This window comes from Podarcis liolepis (assembly GCF_965112155.1).
Source record: "Podarcis liolepis genome assembly, chromosome: 18".
Lineage (NCBI taxonomy): Eukaryota > Metazoa > Chordata > Lepidosauria > Squamata > Lacertidae > Podarcis > Podarcis liolepis.
In genome coordinates this window covers 4,797,296-4,825,071 of record NC_139572.1, presented here as the reverse complement: position 1 = coordinate 4,825,071, position 27,776 = coordinate 4,797,296, and the positions used below count along the sequence as shown (strand labels likewise).

Genomic DNA, 27,776 nt, shown 5'->3' with positions numbered 1-27,776 from the left:
CTGTCTTCCATAGGTAGCGGTTCCGACGGCTTCCTATTCCACCCTTTTGTCGCCAGCGAAGTTTCCTTCTCCTTGGAAACGTTGTCCGTCTGCCCCGGGTAGGATTAAGCTGTGGCTATTCTTACACAGCATCTGAAATCCCTCGGAGCTCTTTATCCCCGTTCGCAAAGAGAGAGAGAGAGAGAGAGAGCCTCGGGGACTTAAAGTGCAAAGCGGATTGTGTGGCAAAAATAGATTTGGGGGGGGGCGGAGGAAAAGCCTTGTCATGCACTTCCGAGGACACCTCTGGCTCTGGCGTGCGACAGCATTGCACAGGCGACGCACGGCCTTGTTCACGAGACGTTTATTTTTAAAACGGGAAAGTCAAAAGAGCAGCGGCTGTGTTTCTGCTTTGCTGCTTGGGCAGCAGGGTTAGAAAACAAATCCCCATCTCCCCCCCCCCCTCTTTTAAAGAGAAATCCGCTTTGAATGCTTTTGGTTCCTCTTTCGATGTGCAAATGTGGTTTGCATTTCCGTCCCCTCCAACATTTCTCTGATGAAAAACGGAGATGTCCTATTCCATACCCTCCAGCGTTTCTCAGATGGAAAGAGGGGCATTCTGGGATCAAGCCAGAAACCGGGGCTGCTTCTTTAAGTCCGGGACTGTCCCTGGAAAATAGAGACTTTTGGAGGGTCTGAATGTCCTTCTTTTATAGGTCAAAAGCAGTACAGCGGTATTTCTGGTTAAGTACTTAATTCGTTCCGGAGGTCCGTTCTTAACCTGAAGTACCACTTTAGCTAATGGGGCCTCCCGCTGCCGCCGTGCCTCTGGAGCCCGATTTCTGTTCTCATCCTGAAGCAAAGTTCTTAACCTGAAGCACTATTTCTGGGTTAGCGGAGTCTGTAACCTGAAGCGTATGTAACCTGAAGCGTATGTAACCTAAGGTACCACTGTACTTTGAATTGGGCCTGGAAGCTAATCGCTAGTCAGTGGAGTGCTCTCTGCCTGGTTCCCGGTAACCACACTTCTCACAGGGAGGGAACCGCCAGAAGGCCCTCGGAGCTGGACCTCAGTGTCCGGGCTGGACGATGGGGGTGGAGACGCTCCTTCAGGTACAGCGGTACCTTGGTTTACGAACTTAATCCGTTCCAGAAATCTGTTCTTAAACCAAAGCTTTCTTAAACCAAGGCGTGCTTTCCCATAGCAGCGGGGGACTCAGTTTACAAATGGAAAACACTCAACAGGGAGCGAAACATGTTCTTATTCCAAGGCAAAGCTCACAAACCAAAACGTTTGCAGCATTCTTAATCTTAAGTTTTTCATAAACTAAGCTGTTCTTAAACAACAACAACAATAATAATAATAATAATAATAATAATAATTTATTTATACCCTGCCCATCTGGCTGGGTCCCCCCAGCCACTCTGGGCGGCTTCCAACAGAACACTAAAATACAATAACCTATTAAAGATTAAAATTTGCCTAAACAGGGCTGCCTACAGATGTCTTCTAAAACTTTGGTAGTTATTTTTCTCTTTGACATCTTGTGGGAGGGTGTTCCACAGGGCGGGTGCCACTACTGAGAAGGCCATCTGCCTGGTTCCCTGTAACTTGGCTTCTCGCAGCGAGGGAACCGCCAGAAGGCCCTCAGAGCTGGACCTCAATGTCCGGGCAGAACGATGGAGGTGGAGACACTCCTTCAAGTATACTGGACCGAGGCCGTTTAGGTATTTAAAGGTCAACACCAACACTTTGAATTGTGCTCGGAAACGTACTGGGAGTCAGTGTAGGTCTTTCAAGACCGGTGTTATATGGTCTCGGCAGCCGCTCCCAGTCACCAGCCTAGCTGCCGCATTCTGGATTAGTTGTAGTTTCTGGGTCACCTTCAAAGGTAGCCCCGCGTAGAGCGCATTGCAGTAGTCCAAGCGGGAGATAACCAGAGCATGCACCACTCTGGCAAGACAGTCTGTGGGCAGGGAGGGTCTCAGCCTGCATACCAGATGAAGCTGATAAACAGCTGCCACTGTATATTCCAACATTTCCCTGATGGAAATAGGGACGTCCTAAGGAAAAGCTGGAGATTCCGGGATCAAATCAGAAACCAGACGTCTTCTGTAAATCCGGGACTGTCTCTGGAAGATAGGGACACTTGGAAGGTCTGTCACTGGCAGCCAGTACAGTAGGGTCAGGATCCTTGCAATATGCTCAAACTGTCTTGTCACAGTGAGCAACTTGCCTGCCGAATTCTGAAGTTTCTGAACCGACTTCAGAGGCAGCCCTATGTAACGGTTTGAACTAATCTAACCTCGAGGTTACTAGAGTTTGGGTACAATTGGGCAATAAAGTTCTTTGCCAAGTGTGCAAGGGTCCTTTTGTCCGACCAGCTTGCTGTTTTTGGCACTCCAGAGATATGCAAACATCTTGTGTTCTCTCACAGAAGGAGCGTCTCCACCCCCACTGAGGTCCAGCTCTGAGGGCCTTCTGGCAGTTCCCTCGCTGCGAGAGGCGAGGTGACAGGGAACCAGGCAGAGGGCCTTCTCGGTGGTGGCTCCCTCCCTGTTGAACACTCTCCCATCAGATGTCAAGGAAACAAACCACTGTCTGACTTTTAGAAGACAGCTCTGTTTAGGGAATTTTTTAATGTTTGATGTTCTGTCGTGCTTTTGATATTCTGTTGGGAGCCACCCAGAGTGGCTGGGGAGACCCAGCCAGATGGGCGGGGTATAAATAATAAATTATTATTATTATCAAAAGGCTAGTGAGAATGGGGATGGGGTGGGGACGGAAGGAGAAAGAAATAGGTAAAGGTAAAGGGACCCCTGATCATTAGGTCCAGTCATGGCTGACTCTGGGGTTGCGGCGCTCATCTCGCTTTATTGGCCAAGGGAGCCGGCGTACAGCTTCCGGGTCATGTTGCCAGCAGGACTAAGCCGCTTCTGGCGAACCAGAGCAGCACGCGGATACGCTGTTTACCTTCCCATCAGAGTGGTACCTATTTATCTACTTACACTTTGAGGTGCTTTTGAACTGCTAGGTTGGCAGGAGAAGGGACCGAGCAACGGGAACTCACCCCGTCGCGGGGATTCGAACCGCCAACCTTCTCTTTGGCAAGTCCTAGGCTCTGTGGTTTAACCCACAGCGCCACTCGTGTCCCTGGGGGTGATCAAAAGCAGGGTGTCCGAAAGGGGGAGCTAAAGCTGGCGCAGCGATAAAACCGCCCACACATCTGCAAAGCTAAGCAGGGTCCGATACGGTTTCAGATAGGATGGGGGCGGGGAGCTGTGTGTTGAGATTCTTGCATTGCAGGGGGTTGGACTAGATGACCCCTGGAGGTCCCTTCCAACTCTGCCGTGCTGTGATCCTGCAAAAAGAGAGAGGGAGGGATGTAACGCGAGAGAAAGGGCGGCAAAAGGAGAGGAGGAAATGAAACTACAAGAAAGAAGATTCCACCTAAACATTAGGAAGAACTTCCTGACAGTAAGAGCTGTTCGACAGTGGAATTTGCTGCCAAGGAGTGTGGTGGAGTCTCCTACTTTGGAGGTCTTTAAGCAGAGGCTTGACAACCATATGTCAGGAGTGCTCTGATGGTGTTTCCTGCTTGGCAGGGGGTTGGACTCGATGGCCCTTGTGGTCTCTTCCAACTCTAGGATTCTATGATTCTATTCTAAGGCAAAAAGACTGATCCTGATGAATTGGGAAAATAATAATGTGGGAGAGGTGGATAGTAATTTGCGCCACCCAACTCTGGCATATGAACACAGAGGGAATTTGGCCCTTGAAAGAGAACGTTTTTGTGGAGCCTGAGACGGGAGCATATGTCCCTAGGGCACACCTGTGGACTTGGAACAGGTCTCCGCAAAAATGCTCCTTTGGGTACCACCTTGTCCTCATTATGGAATCTCTCGCCTGCAGGCTTCAGGTGCGCAGCAGCACACTTAAGATGCTCCCAGAGTACACTGATTCTGACAAACGGCTTATTAGAAGAAAACACATGAACATGCATGTTTGGCTGGCGGCCCTGTTTGCAGCAGAGCAGAACGAGGGGATTTATTTTCCCGACCGCAGCATTCGTTCGGAGGTGATCAAGCTGCAAGGATGCTCTACCGTGGCAGTGTTATGCAGACAGTTGTTGCTGTTTAGTCATTTAGTCGTGTCCGCCTCTTCGTGACCCCCTGGACCAGAGCACGCCAGGCCCTCCTGTCTTCCACTGCCTCCCGCAGTTTGGTCAAACTCATGCTGGTCTCTTCGAGAACACTGTCCCACCATCTCGTCCTCTGTCGTCTCCTTCTCCTTATGCCCTCCATCTTCCCCAACATCAGGGTCTTTTCCAGGGAGTCTTCTCTTCTCATGAGGAGGCCAAAGTCTTGGAGCCTCAGCTTCAGGATCTGTCCTTCCAGTGAGCACTCAGGGCTGATTTCCTTCAGAATGGATAGGATTCTAACCTTTCCCAAGGGATGCGGGTGGACAAATCTTCTGAAAGGAAGAGGAAAAAGAAAAGGAAGGGAATAAAGCCAGGGATCACCTTCTATAAAAAACAACTAAACAACATTAGGACAATAATATGACTCATACATCTAGATAATAATGTATGGAAATGCAACTGGTTATAGCTTCTGTATCCTACAAGATCTTTCTTTCTCGTTGTATTTTTTGCAAGTTTCCTCTCCATCTTTTCCCCCTTTCATCACTTTGTTTTCTAGAACTGAAATTCTTTTAATAAAACAGTGGTAAGGAAAAGAATAAGGATGGCTCAATGTCACCTTGTTGGGACGCGGGTGGTGCTGTGGGTTAAACCACAGAGCCTAGGACTTGCCAATCAGAAGGTCGGCGGTTTGAATCCCCGCAATGACGGGTGAGCTCCTGTTGCTCGGTCCCTGCTCCTGCCAACCTAGCAGTTCAAAAGCACATCAAAGTGCAAGTAGATAAATAGGTACCACTCTGGTGGGAAGGTAAACGGCATTTCCATGCGCTGCTCTGGTTCGCCAGAAGCGGCTTAGTCCTGCTGGCCACATGACCCGGAAGCTGTGTGCTGGCTCCCTTGGCCAGTAAAGCGAGATGAGCGCCGCAACCCCAGAGTCGGCCACGACTGGACCTAATGGTTAGGGGTCCCTTTACCTTTAATATCACCTTATGGACAAGCCCATCAGTGGTAAAATTGCTCTCTTCAGAATTCTCCTGATTCGCTTGCTAATAAATACGGTATTTTTCACTCTGTAAGACGCACCAGACCACAAGACCTTTTGGAGGAGGAAAACAAGAAAAAAAAATATTATGAATCTCAGAAGCCAGAACAGCAAGAGGGATCGCTGCGCAGTGAAAGCAGCAACCCCTCTTGCTTTTCCGGCTTCTGGGATAGCTGCGCAGCCTGCATTCACTCCATAAGACGCGCACACATTTCCCCTTACTTTTTAGGAGGGAAAAAGTGAGTCTTATAGAGCAAAAAATACGGTAGGTTATCCTCCGTTATGGTTATGCAGGATGGAGAGTCCATCTAAATTTGATTTCGTCTAAATTCATTAATCTGTTGGTTGTTAGCAGGGAGTGGCGATCAAATGGACATAGGTCATCCTTTGTTGTGGTCACGCACGATGGAGATAGCAGCCCGGTGTCTGAACCATGCAACGAGGATTTGCTATTGTTCAATTGACATTAAGTGTGCAGATTTTGCAAAGCGGTTTTAGGGCATCAGACCCCGCCTATGTTGCCAAAAGAGTCTTGAGAATTTGAGAGCTTGAGATCTGCGGGTTATTGGTGGTTGATGCTCATCTCAAGAAAAAACATCACCTGCAGATTTTTGGACAGTGTATGGGACAGGAAGCTCAACTGAGACCTTCCTTGCGCCTGATCTAGCACAGCTATTGTCTTACTGTCTAATGAATGATAGCATAACAGGAGGTCTTGTCTGCGGGCATCTGAGACCAATGGCTGTGCCATTGTGGAAACCGGATGCTGGGCAAAATGGGACCACTGGCCGTCTCCAAGACACTTCTGAAGTTCTTGCGAGTCACAGTGGGAGAGGAGCTCTTGCCCTCCTGCCTATGGGGTTTCTTTCCTGGAGGGACCAGAAAAAAACAGGATCCAGGACGTTTGATGCAGGAGACAGAGCCGCAGGAATCTCCTGAAGTTCCCACCATCCTGCCAAGAGGACTCGGATGAAACGCTTCTTCTCGTTCCACCCAGCATGCCAGGCGACCTCTGCAGAAAGCTGGCAGGTTATCAGAGGAGCATCACGATCCGTATCCCTGCCTCCTGGAAGAAGCAGAGGAAGATGCAAATCTTTCTGGACAATCCAAGCCATGTTTCGGAGTCCCGGGAGGAATGCGCTAACGTTCTTGCAGGCAGGGGATGGTGCCACAGGAGGAAGGGATGTCAGAGGGGCAAACAGCCCCTGCCTGAGAAGTAAAATCGTCTCTCCCTGCCTCTTACAGTAAAAGGTAAAGGTACCCCTGACTATTGGGTGGCGCTGTGGGTTAAACCGCAGAGCCTAGGGCTTGCCGATCAGAATGTCGGCGGTTCGAATCCCCGCGATGGGGTGAGCTCCCGTTGCTCGGTCCCTGCTCCGGCCCACCTAGCAGTTCGAAAGCACGTCAAAGTGCAAATAGATAAATAGATACCGCTCTGGCGGGAAGGTAAACGGCGTTTCCATGCGCTGCTCTGGTTCGCCAGAAGTGGCTTAGTCCTGCTGGCCACATGACCCGGAAGCTGTACGCCGGCTCCTGTGGTCAATAAAGCGAGATGAGCACCGCAACCCCAGAGTTGTTCATGACTGGACCTAATGGTCAGGGGGTCCCTTTACGTTTACCTTTACTATTATTATTATTCTTTGCCAAGGGTGCAAAGGACTCTGGTCATTGCGGGGATTCAAACCGCCGACCTTCTGATCAGCAAGTCCTAGGCTCTGTGGTTTAACCCACAGCGCCACCCACGTCCCTAATAATAATAATAATAATAGTTTATTTATACCCCACCTATCTGGGTGGGTTTCCCCAGTCACTCTGGGTAGCTATCAACAGAATACAATGGTACCTCGGGTTACATATGCTTCAGGTTACATACGCTTCAGGTTACAGACTCCGCTAACTCAGAAATAGTGCTTCAGGTTAAGAACTTTGCTTCAGGATGAGAACAGAAATCGCGCAGCGGCAGCAGGAGGCCCCATTCATTAAAGTGGTGCTTCAGGTTAAGAACAGTTTCAGGTTAAGTACGGACCTCCGGAATGAATTAAGTACTTAACCCGAGGTACCACTGTATTAAAAACAATGATGATGATGATGATGAAATAGGACAGCCTTCCTCAACCTCGGCCCTCCAGATGTTTTGAGACTACAATTCCCACCATCCCTGACCACTGGTCCTGCTAGCTAGGGATCGTGGGAGTTGTAGGCCAAAAACACCTGGAGGGCTGAGGTTGAGGAAGCCTGGAATAGGACCCCAGAGAAATGCAAGAGGGGTGCCGAATAAGTCGGCAGATTTCGGGAATAACTCTTCTGTGCCCCCGAAACAGCTGCTGCTAGCCAGTGCTGCGCTCACTAGGCCACATGGGCAAAAGCTAGGGGTTGATTTGAGCTTCCTTCCTGCAAAAGCAGCCCCGGTTTGCACGTGGGCTGCCGGGGAGGAAACATCTGCAGGGTGCGAGTGCGAGTTTCGGAACACCACGCTCTCCCCTCCTCGAGCAACCTTGGAGGTGAGGGCCTGGCAGCTGCAAAGCTCTGTGGCCTTGCACCAAATTAAAAAGAGAGAGAATGTAAACCGTGGGTGGAGGCAGCCGAGTTAATCTGATATAAAGGGATCCTTAAAGGGAAACATCAGCTTAATCTCATTTGTTGCTTTTCCTGCCCTGAGCAGAGGCTGGAAGCTGCAACGGCGGCGTCAGAGGGAGCCGCTTTGGACCTCAAAAAGCGGCTTTTGTGAAAGGTCAGAGCTTGGGGGTGGTTTCTGCGGGGGTGGGGGCTCGGCTTGCTTCGTTTCGGAGCAGGACCGCCCTGCCTGAGGGCCTTGCGAAGGTAGCTCATCGAGTGCTTCACCTGTGTGGAGGGTGTCCTTTGATTGCAATGGCGGTCTTGGCTTACCTGGGTGAAAGATGGAGAAATTTGAGCAGCAGGTGTGTGCGTTTGTGTGTGTGTGTGTGTGTGAGAGAGAGAGAAAGCGAGAGAGAGAGAGAAGGAGAATGTATACGCCAGCTGAGTTGGTGTGGCCCCCAGAAAGTTGCCCAAAACAGAATGCGGCCCTTGACATCCCATTCCTGATTTTATATTATTATTATTATTATTATTATTATTATTATTATTATTATTATTACTGCTACTGCTATATGGGACGCGGGTGGCGTTGTGGGTTAAACCACACAGAGCCTAGGACTTGCCGATCAGAAGGTTGGTGGTTCGAATCCCCGCAATGACGGGGTGAGCTCCCGTTGCTCGGTACCTGCTCCTGCCAACCTAGCAGTTCGAAAGCACACCAGTGCAAGTAGATAAATAGGTACCGCTCTGGCGGGAAGGTAAACGGCATTTCCGTGCGCTGCTCTGGTTTGCCAGAAGCGGCTTAGTCGTGCTGGCCACATGACCTGGAAACTGTACGCCAGCTCCCTCAGCCAGTAAAGCAAGATGAGCGCTGCAACCCCAGAGTCAGCCACAACTGGACCTAATGGTCAGGGGTCCCTTTACCTTTACTGCTACTATTTCAAATCTTATTTATTGGTGTTTTCACAAAAAAGAGAGGAAAACCTCATAAATGTTAACATAAATAAATTACTTTATCCATTGGTTTCCCAACCTCTCCTCCTTTCCATACTTACACTTCTCATGTATATTTTAAGCTATTTATCTTAACAACTAACTCTGTTGCTCATATTTCAAGTCCTGTTCATATTTTCGCATCCCTATAGTAGTTCTTTAAATACTCAGTGACAGGTCTCCAGTCCTCAATTATTATTTTGGGGGGCATTTTGGTCTCTAATGTTTGCTGTTAATCTTGCCAGTTCCGTTTACTCCATTGTTCTCAAAAGCCATTTTTCTTTTGTTTTAAACCTCTCCCTTTTTCCATATTTGGGCATATTGTGTGTGAACCAACTCTTTTGGTACATCGTTATCTAGAATATTATTATTATTATTATTATTATTATTATTATTATTATTATTATTATTACCTTGCAGGGAGTCTCAGTTTTGAACCGTTTAGTTGCGGGTAAAATGTAGCTCTCTCTGCGCACGTGGTCCCAGCAGTCTCATAGGCAGCGTTGTTCAGTGGTTAGAATAAGCAGGCTTTGAAAGGTCCTGCCCGCCATCTTGATTCAAAATGGCACCCGAGAGTTGGCTGCTCGCCCTCGGGTGCCGTTGTGCAAATCTTGATATCATTACCCAAAATGCACCGCGAGCAAATAACTTTCTAAAATATAGAGTTAGGTACACATGTAGGTTTCGCTCTTTTGTTTTTAATTACCGGTGTTTACTTGCTTTTTTTGTTGTCGTTTAGTCGTGTCCGCCTCTTCGTGACCCCCTGGACCAGAGCACGCCAGGCCCTCCTGTCTTCCACTGCCTCCCGCAGTTTGGTCAAACTCATGCTGGTAGCTTCGAGAACACTGTCCCACCATCTCGTCCTCTGTCCTCCCCTTCTCCTTGTGTCCTCCATCTTGCCTTCTCTGAGTCAGCACCTCCTGGTGTGACCCAATATCGTCCTCAAGGATGGGGACAATGAAGTCTCATCAGAATGGAGCCTTGGCAACGGGTTGTTGTTGTTGTTTAGTCGTGTCCGCCTCTTCGTGACCCCATGGACCAGAGCACGCCAGGCACTTCTGTCTTCCACTGGCTCCCGCAGTTTGGTCAAACTCATGCTGGTAGCTTCAAGAACACTGTCCCACCATCTCGTCCTCTGTCGTCCCCTTCTCCTTGTGCCCTCCATCTTTCCCAGCACCAGGGTCTTTTCCAGGGAGTCTTCTCTTCTCATGAGGTGGCCAAGGTATTGGAGCCTCAGCTTCAGGATCTGTCCTTCCAGTGAGCACTCGGGGCTGATTTCCTTCAGAATGGATAGGTTTGATCTTCTTGCAGTCCATGGGACTCTCAAGAGTCTCCTCCAGCACCAGAATTCAGAAGCATCCATTCTTCGGCGATCAGCCTTCTTTATGGTCCAGCTCTCACTTCCATACATCACTACTGGGAAAATCATAGCTTTTACTATACGGACCTTAAAATCATAGAAAAGCCCAAAAACATTTTGGGGGGCGGGGGAAAGAGATGTTCCTCAAAAAAAAAAAACAAAAAACAACCCTCAACAACTTTGACAACAACAAAAACATGACAGCAACTTTGTCCAGGTTTTCACTAAAGGTGAGGAAAAAATTTGGCTTGCTTTAAGCGAAGATGCACACCAGGAACTTCCGTGATTCATAGCTCAGTCTTGCTCACGTGAGTAGCCTTTGCCGAGAAGTGGAAGCAGATTATAGGAAATATTTGACACATGCCGGAATAAAAACAAGCCTAAAGCTGGCTGGAGTCTACATGTAGTTAGCTGCAAGTTGCACCCTTTCCCTAGCTAATCGCTTAAGCTTTTGCGAAAGCGTGGAATGTGCAGAAACATTCTAACTACTCAGTGGGGAGTGCTCCTGATAGAGAATTGTTGTTGTTGACTTATCGATTAACAAATTTGGGTGCTTCCCTTTGGCACCGTAAACAATATAGTGTGTGTGTGTGTTTTGTTGAAACCATATAGTGTGTGTGTGTGTGTGTGTGTGTGTGTGTTGTTGAAACCATATAGTGTGTGTGTGTGTGTGTGTGTGTGTGTGTGTGTATTGTTGAAACCATATAGTGTGTGTGTGTGTATTGTTGAAACCATATAGTGTGTGTGTGTGTATTGTTGAAACCATATAGTGTGTGTGTGTGTATTGTTGAAACCATATAGTGTGTGTGTGTGTGTGTGTGTGTGTGTATTGTTGAAACCATATAGTGTGTGTGTGTGTGTATTGTTGAAACCATATAGTGTGTGTGTGTGTGTGTGTGTGTGTGTGTATTGTTGAAACCATATAGTGTGTGTGTTTGTATTGTTGAAATCATATACAGTGGTGCCTCACAAGACGAAATTAATTCGTTCCGCGAGTTTTTTCATCTAGCGAATTTTTCGTCTTGCGAAGCACGCTGTCGGAAAAGTTTTGGAAAAGCTTCAAAAATCACCAAAAACCTCAAAAAAGGCTACCACACCGCGTTCTGTGAGTTGCTCCTGGAAGTCAAGTCGCAACTGTATTAACGGTGTTAAGAAAAAGGAAACAAACTTGCAAAAAACGCAAGACGTTTTCGTCTTGCGAAGCAAGCCCATAGGGAAATTCGTCTTGCGAAGTAGCTCAAAAACCGCAAAACCCTTTCGTCTAGCGAGTTTTTCGTCTTGCGAGGCATTCGTCTTGCGGGGCACCACTGTAGTGTGTGTGTGTGTGTGTGTGTGTGTGTGTGTTGTTGAAACCACACACACACACACACACACACACACAAACACACACACACTATATTGTTTACGGTGCCAAAGGGAAGCACCTAAATTTCATAACAGATAAATCAACAACAACAATTCTCTATCAACAGCACTCCCCACTGAGTAGTTAGAATGTTTCTGCATATTCCACGCTTTCGCAAAAGCTCAAGCAATTAGCTAGGGAGGAAAGTGCAGGATTAGCTGTTTCCTGCAATGAGTAAGTGGATCCGCCAGTTCTGGAGAGATTATCTCGGACCTGGTTGCATATATGTTGGTTTCTTGGGGGTGTGAAGCAGTGGGAAGAGATCAGGGCCTCAGGGCCTTGCTGGTGAATCAGAGATATTTGAGAAGGGACTAATCCTGACAACTGTGCTCTGTGCCCAGTGCCGTATTTACATGTAAGCTAAACAAGCTATAGCTTAGGGCCCCACTCTCTTGGGGCCCCCAAAATTTAAAGGAAAAAAATCCACTGGATGTACATTTCCAAAATATAAGATAAAAGTACGTTTCCGAGCACAATTCAAAGTGCTGGTGCTGACCTTGAAAGCCCTAAACGGCCTCGGTCCAGTATATCTGAAGGAGCGTCTCCACCCCCATCGTTCTGCCCGGACACTGAGGTCCAGCGCCGAAGGCCTTCTGGTGATTCCCTAACTGCGAGAAGCCAAGTTACAGGGAACCAGGCAGAGGGCCTTCTCGGTGGTGGCGCCCGCCCTGTGGAACGCCCTCCCATCAGATGTCAAAGAGAACAACTACTACCAGACTTTTAGAAGACATCTGAAGGCAGCCCTGTTTAGGGAAGCTTTTAATGTTTGATGTATTACAGTATTTTAATATTTTTCTGGAAGCCGCCCAGAGTGGCTGGGGAAGCCCTGCCAGATGGGCGGGGTATAAATTATTATTATTATTATTATTATTATTATTATTATTATTATTATTATTTTAAAAACAAATAAAACAAAACCTACATGCAGCAACAGTGTTTGGTCTTGTGTAGGCTCCTATGATGTAAGTCATGGGCCCCGCCTGCTAGCCTGCTCCCTAAAATATCACTGGTTTGCTCCTTTCTATATATAGGGTGCCTACATTCTGCATGGACTGGTTGCATGGCAACATGAGCCAATAGCTTTAGATACCTATTGTTGTTGAGTCGTTTAGTCGTGTCCGCCTCTTCGTGACCCCCTGGACCAGAGCACGCCAGGCCCTCCTGTCTTCCACTGCCTCCCGCAGTTTGGTCAAACTCATGCTGGTAGCTTCGAGAACACTGTCCCACCATCTCGTCCTCTGTCGTCCCCTTCTCTTTGCGCCCTCCATCCTTCCCAACATCAGGGTCTTTTCCAGGGAGTCTTCTCTTCTTATGAGGTGGCCAAAGTCTTGGAGTCTCAGCTTCAGGATCTGTCCTTCCAGTGAGCCCTCAGGGCTGATTTCCTTTCAAAATGGATAGGATTCTAACCTTTCCCAAGGGATGCGGGTGGCGCTGTGGGTTAAACCACAGAGCCTAGGACTTGGCGATCAGAAGGTTGGCGGTTCGAATCCCCGCAACGACGGGGTGAGCTCCCGTTGCTCGGTCCCTGCTCCTGCCCACCTAGCAGTTCGAAAGCACCTCAAAGTGCAAGTAGATAAATAGGCACCGCTCCGGCGGGAAGGTAAACGGCGTTTCCATGCGCTGCTCTGGTTCGCCAGAAGCGGCTTAGTCATGCTGGCCACATGACCCGGAAGCTGTACGCCGGCTCCCTCGGCCAATAAAGCGAGATGAGCGCCGCAACTCCAGAGTCAGCCACGACTGGACCTAATGGTCAGGGTCCCTTTACCTAACCTTTCCCAGGATTCTAACTGAATATTACAGTGGTGCCCCGCAAGACGAATGCCTCGCAAGACGGAAAACTCGCTAGACAAAAGAGTTTTCCGTTTTGGAGGTGCTTCGCAAAACGAATTTCCTATGGGCTTGCTTCGCAAGACGACAATGTCTTGCGAGTTCCTGCTGGTTTTTTCCCCTTCCCCCCCTTTTTCTAAGCCGCTAAGCCGCTTATCAGCTGATCCGATCAGCAGATAAGCCACTAAAAGCCGCTAATAGCGCTAATCCTTCAATGGGCTTGCTTCGCAAGACGAAAAAACCGCTAGACGAAGAGAATCACAGAAAGGATTATTTTCGTCTTGCGAGGCACCACTGTGTATCCAAAATCTTTTGCCCACCAATAATTCTAAGGCAACCTTCTACAGAAGCACTTTTTGCTCCTGGCCCCACCCTGGGCATGGGAGAGGTCTCCGATCTAAATGACCGCAGCTGGGAAGAAGGAGATGGATTTGGGGGCTGAATTTCTCTCCTGACTCTCTGTCCTTTTGGTTCTCTCCTTTGCAAACCTCCCCTCCTTCCCAGACAGCGAGTGCGGGCAGCCTTTGCCATTCGCAGGCCCTGCGGACGAGGCTAGAATTTATAGTGGCGAGGGAGCAAAGAGGGAAGCTGGCTGGCTGCCCCACGACTCGCTCTCCTTTTCTCGGTGACAAAGGAAAGCTGAAGGGAAGGGGGGGCCAGGCCTGCATCTTCGCTGCAAACAGTTTCTAGCACACAGATCTGTTTCCATGCAAACGGCAAAGGTTCGGGGCAGGTTTCCCAGCCGAAAATGTTTGCTCTATATATATATATATATATATATATATTTGTTTTCGTAGATTTTCACGGGTACAGGAATGCAGGTTTTGGTGTCCTCGGGTGTCTTCCCGTGTAAAAGTTGGGGTGTCTAGGCGACGTTTCGACGAGGTCTCACTCGTCATCTTCAGGCTGGTGCTTTCGGCTTCTTGTTACTGGAACAGAGCGGGATCTCAGTGTTTGAGTTCCTATAAATACTGTAGAGGGGTGTATACTGTAGAGGCAATACACCACACCCCTCTACAGTATTTATAGGAACTCAAACACTGAGATCCCGCTCTGTTCCAGTAACAAGAAGCCGAAAGCACCAGCCTGAAGATGACGAGTGAGACCTCGTCGAAACGTCGCCTAGACACCCCAACTTTTACACGGGAAGACACCCGAGGACACCAAAACCTGCATATATATATATATATATATATATATATATATATATATATATATATGCTTTCGTAGATTTTCACGGGTACAGGAATGCAGGTTTTGGTGTCTTCGGGTGTCTTCCCGTGTAAGAGTTGGGGTGTCTAGGCGACGTTTCGACGAGGTCTCACTCGTCATCTTCAGGCTGGTGCTTTCGGCTTCTTGTTACTGGAACAGAGCAGGATCTCAGTGTTTGAGTTCCTATAAATACTGTTGAGGTATTATATATATATATATATATATATATATATATACACACACACACACACACACACACACACACACACACAGTGGTACCTCAGGTTACATACGCTTCAGGTTACATACTCCACTAAGCCAGAAATAGTGCTTCAGGTTAAGAACTTAACTGCACCTTATACAATTTTTTGACTTCCATCAATCCTGTCTGAAAATTTTCCAATCTAATCTCTTAATATACATTTCTTAATATACATACTTTCCCTATTACAGTGGTACCTCAGGTTACATACGCTTCAGGTTACATGCGCTTCAGGTTACATACTCCACTAAGCCAGAAATAGTGCTTCAGGTTAAGAACTTTGCTTCAGGTTGAGAACAGAAATCGTGCTCCTGCGGCGCAGCGGCAGCAGGAGGCCCCATTAGCTAAAGTGGTGCTTCAGGTTAAGAACAGTTTCAGGTTAAGTACGGACCTCCGGAAGGAATTAAGTACTTAACCTGAGGTACCACTGTATATTATATATGTGTGTGTGTGTGTGTGTGTGTGTGGAATTTCAACAAAACATTTTATCAAAAAACGTATCCTTCTTAATTCCTCCCCCTTGTTTCTTTAGGTACTTTGTAAAGGGTTCCCATTCGTCCTTAAAATCACAGTTTCTTGTCCTTACCACGTAGCTTATATGTCAGTTTCGCCAATTCCGCATAGTCCATGTTTCTCTTGCCACAGTTCTTTGGTCAGGAGTTCTTCATTCTTCCATCCCTTGCCGCCGTTGTCGCATACATGAAAATGTTTTTCAAGTTCCTTGGCAGGTCTTTTCCTACAATCCCTAGCAGAAATGCTTCAGGTTTTTTTATGTTTGCAAAAGAAAGATTGACCTCGCTTGTGGTACAAGATGAGCCCTGTCTGTGAGGCGCACCAATTTCATCTCACTTTAAATCTGAGTACCGCCTTTCTAGGTTACGATATACAAGGCACTTGGCAAACTGAAAGGAACACCAAAGATCACAACCTGCACTTGGTGCAATACGAGAAAAATCACGCTCGAAACATAACTTTAAAATGAAGAACCTAGATCAACGAAAGAAATATGCAATAATCCGTTAGAATGTGATAGTAAACAATAAAACTGAACCAGCAGATAATAACTTCCAGAGAAGCGGACACGGAGCAATGGATCCAAACTACAAGAAAGAAGATTCCACCTAAACATTAGGAAGAACTTCCTGACAGTAAGAGCTGTTCGACAGTGGAATTTGCTGCCAAGGAGTGTGGTGGAGTCTCCTACTTTGGAGGTCTTTAAGCAGAGGCTTGACAACCATATGTCAGGAGTGCTCTGATGGTGTTTCCTGCTTGGCAGGGGGTTGGACTCGATGGCCCTTGTGGTCTCTTCCAACTCTATGATTCTATGATTCTATGATCTTTTCAAGTGATTACATATCTTAAATATTACAATATTTATTCAAATAGTCTTTGAATTTCTTCCGGTCTTCTTGGTGTTCCTCTTCTTTCTGGTTGTGGATTCTCCCAGTGAGATCAGCTGAACAGCATCCAATTTCTCTCCTACTGCCTGATTCATTAGATGTGTGCAATGCAACTTTAGCAAGCAGGTGGTTGAGAAATGAAATTACGGGGTGCTCGTGAAAAGCAAAGATTATTGTCTGCGATTAATGGAGTTAAATGTATGCCAAATAGGCACATATCTTTGGCAATTGAATGGGCTGTTGCCTAACTCATGGTGCATCACACATTTGTATCTCATAGGCTGATCAGGGTAGCCGAACCCCAGCCAGGTTGCCTTGCCTTCTCTGAGTCAGCACGTCCTGGTGTGACCCAAAATCGTCCTCAAGGATGGGGACAAGGAAGGCTCATCAGAATGGAGCCTTGGCAAGGGGTAAGGTAAAAGTAAAGGGACCCCTGACCATTAGGTCCAGTCGTGACCGACTCTGGGGTTGTGGCGCTCATCTCGCTTTACTGGCCAAGGGAACTTCCAGGTCATGTAGCCAGCAGGACTAAGCCGCTTCTAGCGAACCAGAACAGCACACGGAAACGCCGTTTACCTTCCCGCTGGAGCAGTACCTATTTATCTACTTGCATTTTTACGTGCTTTCAAACTGCTAGGTTGGCAGGAACAGGGACTGAGCAACGGGAGCTCACTTCGTCGCGGGGATTCGAACCGCCGACCTTCTGATCGGCAAGTCCTAGGCTCTGTGGTTTAACCCACAGCGCCACCCGCGTCCCATTGGCAAGGGGTACACAAGCACAAACGCACAAACATTTATATCAGGGTCTTGAGTTTGAGTCGCACTCTAGACAAGAGATTCCTGCATACAAGCGGGTTAGACTAGATGACTCTTGGGGTCTCTTCCAACTCTACAGTTCTATGATATTGGAGCCAGAAAAATCGGGAACGTGGACAGCCCCAAAGTGAGAGATGGGCTCTCAAAGTGCTGCAAAGTGCCAAAGATTTCAGACCTTCCAAGTGTCCTTAGTTTCCAGGGACAGTCCCGGATTTACAGATAATAACAGTATTTATTTACCCTGCTCATCTGGCTGCGTTTCCCCAGCCACTGTGGGCGGCTCCCAACAGAATATTAAAAACACGATAAAACGTCAAACATTAAAAACTTCCCTAAACAGGACTGCCTTCAGATGTCTTCTAAAAGTCAATTAGTCCTGTATTTCCTAGACATCGAATGGGAGGGCGTTCCACAGGGAGGGAGCCACCACCGAGAAGACCCTCTGCCTGGTTTCCTGTAACCTCACTTCTCACAGGGAGGAATCGCCAGAAGGCCTTCGGAGCTGGACCTCAGTGTCTGGGCTGGACAATGGGGGTGGAGACGCTCCTTCAGGTATACTGGACAGTTTAGGGCTTTCAAGGTCAGCACCAACACTTTGAATTGTGCTTGGAAATGTACTGGGAGCCCATGTAGGTCTTTCAGGACCAGTGTTATATGGTCTCTGCGGTCACTCCCAGTCCCCAGTCTAGCTGCTACCCCGGTTTCTGATTTTATCTCAGAATGTCCCACTTTTCCTTAGGACGTCCTTATTTGCATCAGAGAATTGTTGGGAGCATGTAGAATAAAGGTAAAGGGACCCCTGACCATTAGGTCCAGTCGTGACCGACTCTGGGGTTGCGGCGCTCATCTCGCTTTATTGGCCGAGGGAGCCGGCGTACAGCTTCCGGGTCACATGGCCAGCAGGACTAAGCCGCTTCTGGCGAACCAGAGCAGCGCACGGAAACGCCGTTTACCTTCCCGCCAGAGCGGTACCTAATTATCTACTTGCGCTTTGACGTGCTTTCGAACTGCTAGGTTGGCAGGAGCAGGGACCGAGCAACGGGAGCTCACCCCGTCGTTGCGGGGATTCGAACCGCCGACCTTCCGATCGGCAAGTCCTAGGCTCTGTGGTTTAGACCACAGCGCCACCCACGTCCCTAGCGTGTGGAATAGGATGTCCCTATTTTCATCGGAGAAGTGTTGGCACGAATGTCTCTGCTTTTATCGGAGAACTGTTGGAGGGGATGGAATAGGATGTCCTTATTTCCATCAGAGAAATGTCGGAGGGTGTCTTGATGGCAAGCGGGGAGAAAGGGAAGCAAGTCGTGTACGCCCATGGCCTTGCGTCAAGCGATGCTCTCTGTCGTGTTCCAAAATAACGCTGGAAATTTGGAGCGAGGCCAGATGCGATGACTCAAGGCTCGGAAATCCAACTCAAAGGGAGACATGCTGGAAACTTGATCCCTCCCCCATTCATGGAGATCAACCTTCGCTGAGCTTTCGTGGCCCTGCCACCCACCCACTCACCCTTGCTGGCTGAATCACAACCGCAGGGAAAATGTCAGGAGGTTGTGACGAGAAAAGCTTTGCTTTCCCGTGGGTGTGATTCCCAAAGAACGGCGCTTCTTAAGAGGAGCCTCGTAGACTGTTCTGCATTTTTGCATTTTGTCGCTGGGCTGGGTGTTCCCTCTGAATGAAAGCCAGTCAGGTTACCGTCGCCTTACATGCTTCTCCTTTCATCTTCTTCAGCGATCCCTTGTAGCCAAGTAAGATTGTCTTCCATAAACACGTTTTTAGCAATGAGTCCGTAAGTGACTGTGGAGGCCAATTCTGGATCCACACGTCCTTCCACGGTGGGGACATAGGTTTCCAGGATCCCGGTGAGGGTTTGCCAAGCATGCCTTCCTCTTTGCGCCTTTCTCCCTTTCGTCCTGAGTTCGAGTGTCTTCAAAGCCCACGACACCTTTGCTAAAGGCTGCTCTCCAACTGGAGCGCTCGCAGGCCAGTGTTCCCCAGTTGTCAGTGTTTATACAGTCATACCTCATGTTACATTTGCTTCAGGTTGAGCGTTTTCAGGTTGCGTCCCACGACAACCCGGAAGTACCAAAATGGGTTACTTCCGGGTTTCGCCGACGCTCAAAATGACGTCACGCGCATGCACAGAAGCGGCGAATCGTGACCCACACACGCGCAGATGCGGGTTGCGTTCTGTTCATGTTGCGAACGGGCCTCCGGAACGGATCCCGTTCGCAACCAGAGGTACCACTGTGCTACATTTTTTAAAGTTTTGCCTTGAGAGAGTCTTTAAGCCTCTTTTGTTGACCGCCACCATTGGGCAACCAAAATGGTCAAAGGCCTGGAAACGATGCCTTATGAGGAACGGCTAAGGGAGCTGGGCATGTTTAGCCTGGAGAAGAGGAGGTTAAGGGGTGATATGATAGCCATGTTCAAATATATAAAAGGATGTCATATAGAGGAGGGAGAAAGGTTGTTTTCTGCTGCTCCAGAGAAGCGGACACAGAGCAATGGATCCAAACTACAAGAAAGAAGATACCACCTAAACATTAGGAAGAACTTCCTGACAGTAAGAGCTGTTTGACAGTGGAATTTGCTGCCAAGGAGTGTGGTGGAGTCTCCTACTTTGGAGGTCTTTAAGCAGAGGCTTGACAACCATATGTCAGAAGTGCTCTGATGGTGTTTCCTGCTTGGCAGGGGGTTGGACTCGATGGCCCTTGTGGTCTCTTCCAACTCTATGATTCTATGATTCTATGATTCTATGCTTTCCATTTATAAGTTCAGAATAGAGTAGTTGCTTTGGAAGACGATTATCAGGCATCCGCACAACATGACCAGTCCAACAAAGTTGATGTTGAAGAATCATTGCTTCAACACTGGTGATCTTTGCTTCTTCCAGTACACTGGCATTAGTTCGCCTGTCTTCCCAAGTGATGTGTAACATTTTTCGGAGACACCGTTGATGGAATCTTTTGAGGAGTTGGAGGTGGCGTTTATAACTGGTCCATGTTTCACAAGCATGCAGTAAGTTTGGTGTGAATGTACGGCCAACCGCCTTTGTATGGCTGTCTCCATATTGCTGTGCTGAGAGGGATGGATCCAAATGTAACTGTTGATGAAACAAAGCAGAATTATCCACTCCACCCATTAGGACTGGATATTGATATATCCAGCACTTTTTTTCAGCCAAACCTCACCGGAACTCAGTTCCGGCGCCTCTCAGGTGGGCACTGTTGCCATTCTCAAAGGGAAGCGATCATGGTGAGTTCTGGTACCTCCTTTCCCAGAAAAAGATATCGTCCAAAACTGGTTTGAAGTCTGTATCATGATATCGGATCCATCTCTTCAAATTGTCATCCGTTTGCAGCTCAGGAAAGCAAACTGCAGCCGTAGCTTGGTTCGCGAACGTAATCCGTTCCCAGAAGTCCGTTCGACTTCTGAAAATGTTCGAAATCAAAGTTCGGCTTCCGATGGGCTGCAGGAAGTTCTGCCTCCCAGCAATGTTCAGAAACTGGAACACTTTCAGCATTCGGGAGCCAAAACGTACGGGTAACAAGGCATTCAGGGACACGGGTGGCGCTGTGGCCTAGGGCTTGCCAATCAAAAGGTCGGCGGTTCGAATCCCCGCGACGGGGTGAGCTCCCGTTGCTCGGTCCCTGCTCCTGCCAACCTAGCAGTTCGAAAGCACGTCAAAGTGCAAGGAGATAAATAGGTACCACTCCGGCAGGAAGGTAAACAGCATTTCTGTGCGCTGCTCTGGTTCGCCAGAAGCAGCTTAGTCATGCTGGCCACATGACCCGGAAAAACTGTCTGCAGACAAACGCCGGCTCCCTCAGCCAGTAAAGCAAGATGAGTGTCGCCACCCCAGAGTCGTCCGCAACTGGACTTAAGGGTCAGGGGTCCCTTTACCTTTACAGTGGTACCTCGGGTTACATACGCTTCAGGTTACAGACTCCGCTAACTCAGAAATATTACCTCGGGTTAAGAACTTTGCTTCAGGATGAGAACAGAAATTGTGCTCTGGTGGTGCGGCAGCAGCGGGAGGCCCCATTAGCTAAAGTTGTGCTTCAGGTTAAGAACAGTTTCAGGTTAAGTACAGTTAACTGTACTAACAAGGTACGACTGTATGTGCTGAATTTTTTATTTTTGGTGTGGGGAGTGAAGAGATATTCAGGAGTCTTCCGGGAGTGGAAGTGAATGCAGCTGCCAATCATCCTTTTTACCACCCCACTGATGATAAACAGAAACTTTTACCACCTTGAGGATGATAACCTGAAACAGCACGATTTCTGTGTGGGACAGCTGCATATTGCGGCATTGCAGGGGATTGGACCAAATGATCGTCAGGGTCCCCTTCAATTCTATAATTCTGTGATTCCGTGATTCTTTCCCCAAGCCTTAATAGCAACCATTCTCCCGAGTTCCTCGCGAGTTGCTGCAGAGCCAAGCGCTCCCGATTCTCTGTTGCAGTCTCCGTATGAAATGTTGTTTGTTCCTTTGCATTCATTGCGACGTGCATTGCAAACACGTCCTCCGTTGTCTGGAAGCCGGCTTGCAATTGTAATTGCATTTAATACCAACAGGTGGGGCCTACAGAAAAGGTCTCTTCCTTAGTTTTGTTTCCAAAGGAACAGCATTCAAATTTTCAAATGTCCTGTTACAGGAGCTGGGCTTGTATACAAACAGCCTGCGGTTAATTAACGAACAACGCTGTTTTTGCTATTTCAAATTATCAAGTGTGGTTTGGTGTGTGTGTGTGTGGGGGGGTGAAGATAAGGAATACAGTACCTTTCCGCAAGATGTTGGAAAGAGAGAGAAAGATACAGTGGTGCCCCGCAAGACGAATGCCTCGCAAGACGGAAAACTCGCTAGACGAAAGAGTTTTCCGTTTTGGAGGTGCTTCGCAAAACGAATCTCCTATGGGCTTGCTTCGCAAGACGACAATGTCTTGCGAGTTCCTGCTGGTTTTTTCCCCTTTCCCCCCCTTTTTCTAAGCCGCTAAGCCACTTATCAGCTGATCCGATCAGCAGATAAGCTGCTAAAAGCCGCTAATAGCGCTAATCCACTAATCCGTCAATGGGCTTGCTTCACAAGACGAAAAAACCGCTAGACGAAGAGAATCACAGAACGGATTCTTTTCGTCTTGTGAGGCACCACTGTACACGTTTAGACACAACCAGTTTATCATCCATTGAAGCTGGACTGAGGGATATTTCTCTGAACACCAAACCTGAATTTTGCCGTTCTGGATTTCCTGATCTTGTTCCGATGCTGTTAAAAACCTCCATCGTTCCTCACCTTCTCCCGAGGTAGACCGTTCCACTAATGAATGGTTCTTACCGCCATCCTTAAATCACCAGAAAGTTTTCCCCAGATGTTTAGTCGGCTTCTCCTTTCTCGTAACTCAAAGCCCTTGATTTGAGTCCTACCTTCTAGGAACAGGAGGAAACCAGCTTGCTCCGTCTTCCAAAAATTTGGAACCCTCTCCTAACATCTGCCAAACCGTTGCGGTTGTTTTGCAGTACCCGACCAAGTTAGCGATTGGAACTCAAGCCTCATAGCTATCACCCCAAACCCCAACCGATTCGCTCCAAAACAGGGTGTGGCAACAGTTTTGCAGCCCAAAACCAGATATACAGTGGCACCTTGGTTCTCAAACGCCTTGGTTCCTGGAGACATTGGATTCTTATCTCATTATACATGACTAAGCCATTTCTCACCTTCTCACCCCTTGCCTTTTCCTGTAAGACCTATTACAGTCGTTAAGAGTCGTCAACAGGCTCATCTCAGCTATCTGCCAATCTCCCATTCCCACCACCCTTCTGAGTAACACCCCTCCCCACCTTCTCACTATATAGAAGGATCTGGCAACTTCTGTTTCAGTGTATCTGAAGAAGTGTGCATGCACACGAAAGCTCATACCAAGAACTAACTTAGTTGGTCTTTAAGGTGCTACTGGAAGGAATTTTTTTATTTTGGTTCCTGGAAGTAAGTGTTCCGGTTTTCGAACGTTTTTCGGAAACCGAACGCCCAATGCAGCTGTCAGCTATTGTTTCCAGGGCACCTGCACCAATCAGAAGCCGCGCCTTGGTTTCCGAACATTTCGGAAGTCAAACGGACTTCTGGAACGGATTAAGTTGGGCGCTTTTGTTTTTGAGGCTTTTCCGGTTCATTTGTTTTTGTGGCTGTGTGGAACCCAGTTCAGCTACTAAGTGAGTGAGTGAGTGAGTGTGGAAATGGATAAAAGCCCCCCCCCCATCCAAACAATGAGTATCATCAGTGCAGATAAGAAAAAATAATACCTTTAATTTTCATCATCTACAATACTGTGATATTTATTTTATAGTACAGTACATTGATTACTGCTTTCATTTTATGGATCAAGATAGTAAAATTCATGTTCAGTTGCTGTCTCAGGGCTTGTTTTTAAAAGTCTGGAACGGATTAATCCGTTTTGCATTACTTTCTGTGGGAAAGCACGCCTTGGTTTTGGAACGCTTTTGGTTTTGGAACGGACCTCCGGAACAGATTAAGTTTGAGAACCAAGGTACGACTGTATGTGAAAGTATTGACTTTCAAGTTTCCCAAAGGGGTGGAGATATAGCTGTATTGTTTTTAACGCTCGATTGGAAGCCGCCCAGAGTGGCTGGGGAAACTCAGCCAGATTTGCGGGGTATAAATAACAAATTATTATTATAAATTATTATTGTTGTGACGTGGGGTTTGTGATTTCAGCTCTCTTGACATAATATGCTGGAGACAGTTCTCTAGTAACACTTCTTTATTGCGTATCTGAAGAAGTGTGCATGCACACGAAAGCTCATACCAAGAACTAACTTAGTTGGTCTTTAAGGTGCTACTGGAAGGACTTCTTTATTAAGGCAAACAAGACTGAAGCCTGAGGAGGGGAAAGCTACATTTATAGGGACAGGGGACTAATTAGGAAGGATACATTTTGGAGGGAACAATATCAGGCAATCACAGTCCTGCCTTTTGGAGGGAACCAATAAGACAGAGGATCCAAATACAGCAGCTTAAATGAACCAATAGTAGCTGTACCCTCTGAAACCAAAAGGCAGTTACTTTACCCTAATGCAAATACAGACAATAATAATACAGATGTAAAATCCTTTGACTCAATACACAACAATTATTATATCAAGCTCCTCCTCCCTCTGTAAAGTTAAGGAGTGGACTCCGTGTCCAAACGGGGAGTTGAACCCTGCTCTCCCAGATCTGACACTCTAACCACTACACCACGCTGCCTCGCCACATATTTTCCCCCGTTGTCTCCCTCTCACCTCGTTCTCTCTTTCTTCTCCTGTGGGCAGGATGGTGCTACCAGTGACCGAGTGGATTTGGCGCCACGAATACTGGCTCCCACCAGGGATCACCTGGGAGGACATGAAGGAGACAGAAGAGATCAGCTACCCTCAGCCCCGCCACCTCTTGCTGAGCCTCCCCTTAGCCCTCTTGCTTGTGGTGATCCGCTTCTTCTTCGAAAGGTACGTTAAATCGATGCAAGCTCTGACGAGCCTCCATGTTCAGGGGTAAAGGTAAAGGGACCCCTGACCATTGGGTCCAGTCGTGGACGACTCTGGGGTTGCGGCGCTCATCTCGCTTTATTGGCCGAGGGAGCCGGCGTACAGCTTCCGGGTCATGTGGCCAGCATGACTAAGCCACTTCTGGCGAACCAGAGCAGCGCACGGAAACGCCGTTTACCTACCCGCCGGAGCGGTACCTATTTATCTACTTGCACTGGTGTGCTTTCGAACTGCTAGGTTGGCAGGAGCAGGGACCGAGCAACGGGAGCTCACCCTGTCGCGGGGATTCGAACCGCCGACCTTCCGATCGGCAAGTTCTAGGCTCTGTGGTTTAACCCACAGCGCCACCTGCGTTCCTTATGTTCAGGGATAGCCTACCTCTAAAAACTAGTTTCTGGGGGTAGGGGGGGAATCTGGTGGCAGAAAATTGATGCCTTTGCAGCTTGTTTGTGGCATCTTGCTGAAGGTCACTGGGGGGAAAGGTCCCTGAATCATTTTATTAGGATAAAAAAGGTAAAGGTAAAGGACCCCTGACAGTTAAGTCCAGTTACAAACGACTCTGGGGTTGTGGCGCTCATCTCGCTTTACTGGCCGAGGGAGCCGGCGTTTGTCCGCAGACAGTTTTTCCGGGTCATGTGGCCAGCATGACTAAGCTGCTTCTGGCGAACCAGAGCAGCGCATGGAAATGCCATTTACCTTCCCGCTGGAGTGGTACCTATTTATCTACTTGCACTTTTATGTGCTTTCGAACTGCTAGGTTTGCAGGAGCTGGGACTGTTCTCCAACTGGAGGGTTACATACACTTCAGGTTACATACACTTCAGGTTACAGACTCCGCTAACCCAGAAATAGTGCCTTGGGTTAAGAACTTTGCTTCAGAATGAGAACAGAAATCGTGCTCCGGCAGCACGGCAGCAGCAGGAGGCCCCATTAGCTAAAGTGGTGCTTCAGGGTAAGAACAGTTTCAGGTTAAGAACGGACCTTCTGAAGTAAGTACTTAGCCCGAGGTACCACTGTAGTTGCTTTGGAAGACGATAACCAGGCATCCGCACAACGTGACCAGTCCAACGAAGTTGACGTTGAAGAATCCTTCAACATGGGCCATCTTTGCTTCTTCCAAATCAAACATTATAAGTTTCCCGGAACACGGCTGCCTTCATATGTCTATGGAAAATTATATAGTTGTGGAACTCTTTGACATCTTCAGGGTGGGTGCCACTCCCGAAAACGCCTTCTAGAATAAGAATAAGAATATCTTTATTGTCATTGCCCCCTTCGGGGACAACGAAATTACTTGACTGCTCCATAAAAACATTAATTAAACAATACAATATAATACAGCAAGGGAGATTCGATGACTTTCAAAGTCCGGGCTTCCCATTCAGGGCCGAGATCGCTCTGGAGAAGAAGCTGTTCTTAAGGCGGCTCGTTCTTGTCTTCATCGTCCTGTATCTCCGTCCCGACGGCAAGAGCTCGAAGAGACAGTGACCAGGATGTGATGGATCTTTTACTATGTCCAGTGCCTTCCTGTGGCACCTTGTGGCATAAATGTGCTCTAAGGTGGAGAGTGGGCAGCTAGTCTTGCCCCCTGTGGTTTCACCGTATCGTCTACACCAGGCAGGTCCAACTCCCGAGCGACCGCGATCTACTCCCAGTATTAAAAAATACTGACAGTTATCTACCCATTGTTGTTGCCAAGAGTTGCCGAGCTTTTTTTGGAGGGAGAGACCTAAGTTGTTTAGCTTTTGGGGGATCGACTTGCGATACAGACACCCCCGCGATCAACCTTTAGGACAGGCCTGGTCTACACGGACTGGCAGCAACTCTTTCAGAACATTTGTCGTTTTGCTTCTGATGGACAGCATCAATAATAATAATAATAATAATAATAATAATAATAATAATAATAATAATAATAAATAAAAATAAAAATAAATTTTACTTATACCTCTCCCTTCCCAGTTCAAAAACCGGGCTCAGGGCGGCTAACAACAAATTTAAAACACTTAATTATAAAAGCAGCATAAAATACAGTATAAAAAAACAATAAAATTCAAAAATCAAAAATCAGTTTAGGGGGAATAAGCATATCGTTTCACCACCCCACAAAAAAGTGGGAACTGTAATAATAATAATAATAATAATAATAATAATAATAATAATAATAATAATTTTTTTATTTATGCCCTGCCCTTCCCGGTTCAAAAACCAGGCTAAGGACTGCTAACAACAAATTTAAAACACTTTAAAACACTTAAATATAAAAGCAGCATAAAATACAGTATAAAAACATGAAGAACCATAAAATTCAAAAATTAAAAATCAATTAGATAATCCCCAGGGCTAGCTGGCTGAATTGGTCCTACTTCAGCCAGGGTAGAATTAGCTGTGGGGTCTCAGAGCAAGTGATCTTCATAAAAGGGGAGGGAAGAGAAGGGAAATAAAGGATCAGACTGGATTCAGATTAAACGCCAGGCAGAATAGCTCTGGCTTACAGGCCCTGCGGAAGGAGGTTAAATCCTGCAGGGCCCTGGTCTCCTGGGACAGAGCATTCCACCAGGTCGGAGCCACCACTGAGAAGGCCCTGGCCCTGGTGGAGGATAGTCTGACCATCAAGGCCTCTGACAGAGCCCCCAAACACCCCTTCAGGAGTCCCCGTGACAAGCCCGACCAGGTTTTATCTCACGAAGTTTGCAAATGGTGAAATTCTGGCTTTTGTGGGTACCCGGATTCAAAAGTGATGTTTCCCGGGACTGAAGAACCTTTGAAGCTGACGTTTGGTTAACCGCCAGCATTCCTAAACATTCCTGGTCTATGAGGAGTCGTGCCACAACTTGCTGTCCGTGACTTCCGCAAGGCATGGATAGCCAAGCGTTCCCAAACTATTTATCTCCAAGCGATCTCCTGGAAGCCTGGAGGATTGGGGTACGCTTTGTTCTGCACCCCAGTGAAGCTTAGTCACCCACACTTCGCAGCCAAGGTGATTACTTTCCGTGGCATGTTTAAGCCTCAGTTGCAGAGCTGTCTCACCCAAACTAAGCCTCTTAAAGCAAAATATACAGTGGTACCTCGGGTTACAGATGCTTCGGGTTACAGACTCCACTAACCCAGAAATATTACCTCGGGTTAAGAACTTTGCTTCAGGATGAGAACAGAAATCGCGCAGAGGCAGTGGGAGGCCCCATTAGCTAAAGTGGTGCTTCAGGTTAAGAACAGTTTCAGGTTAAGAACGGACCTCCAGAAC

General features: G+C 47.6%; 1 protein-coding gene across 4 annotated transcripts in view; it reads left to right on the top strand.

Annotated features, from left to right (window-relative positions):
* CERS4 (ceramide synthase 4) overlaps positions 1-27,776 on the top strand; it is a 95,520-nt gene that overhangs the window by 40,923 nt on the left and 26,821 nt on the right. For 3 of the 4 annotated variants that reach the window (XM_083484013.1, XM_083484011.1, XM_083484010.1), the window contains exon 2: positions 24,320-24,493. In XM_083484013.1, coding sequence (XP_083340139.1) covers positions 24,321-24,493 — 173 coding nt within the window. In that variant the 5' untranslated portion in view covers position 24,320. Of the gene's footprint in view, positions 1-7,771; positions 7,895-24,319; positions 24,494-27,776 lie in introns of those variants that run through there. The other variant, XM_083484012.1, reaches the window with a different exon arrangement.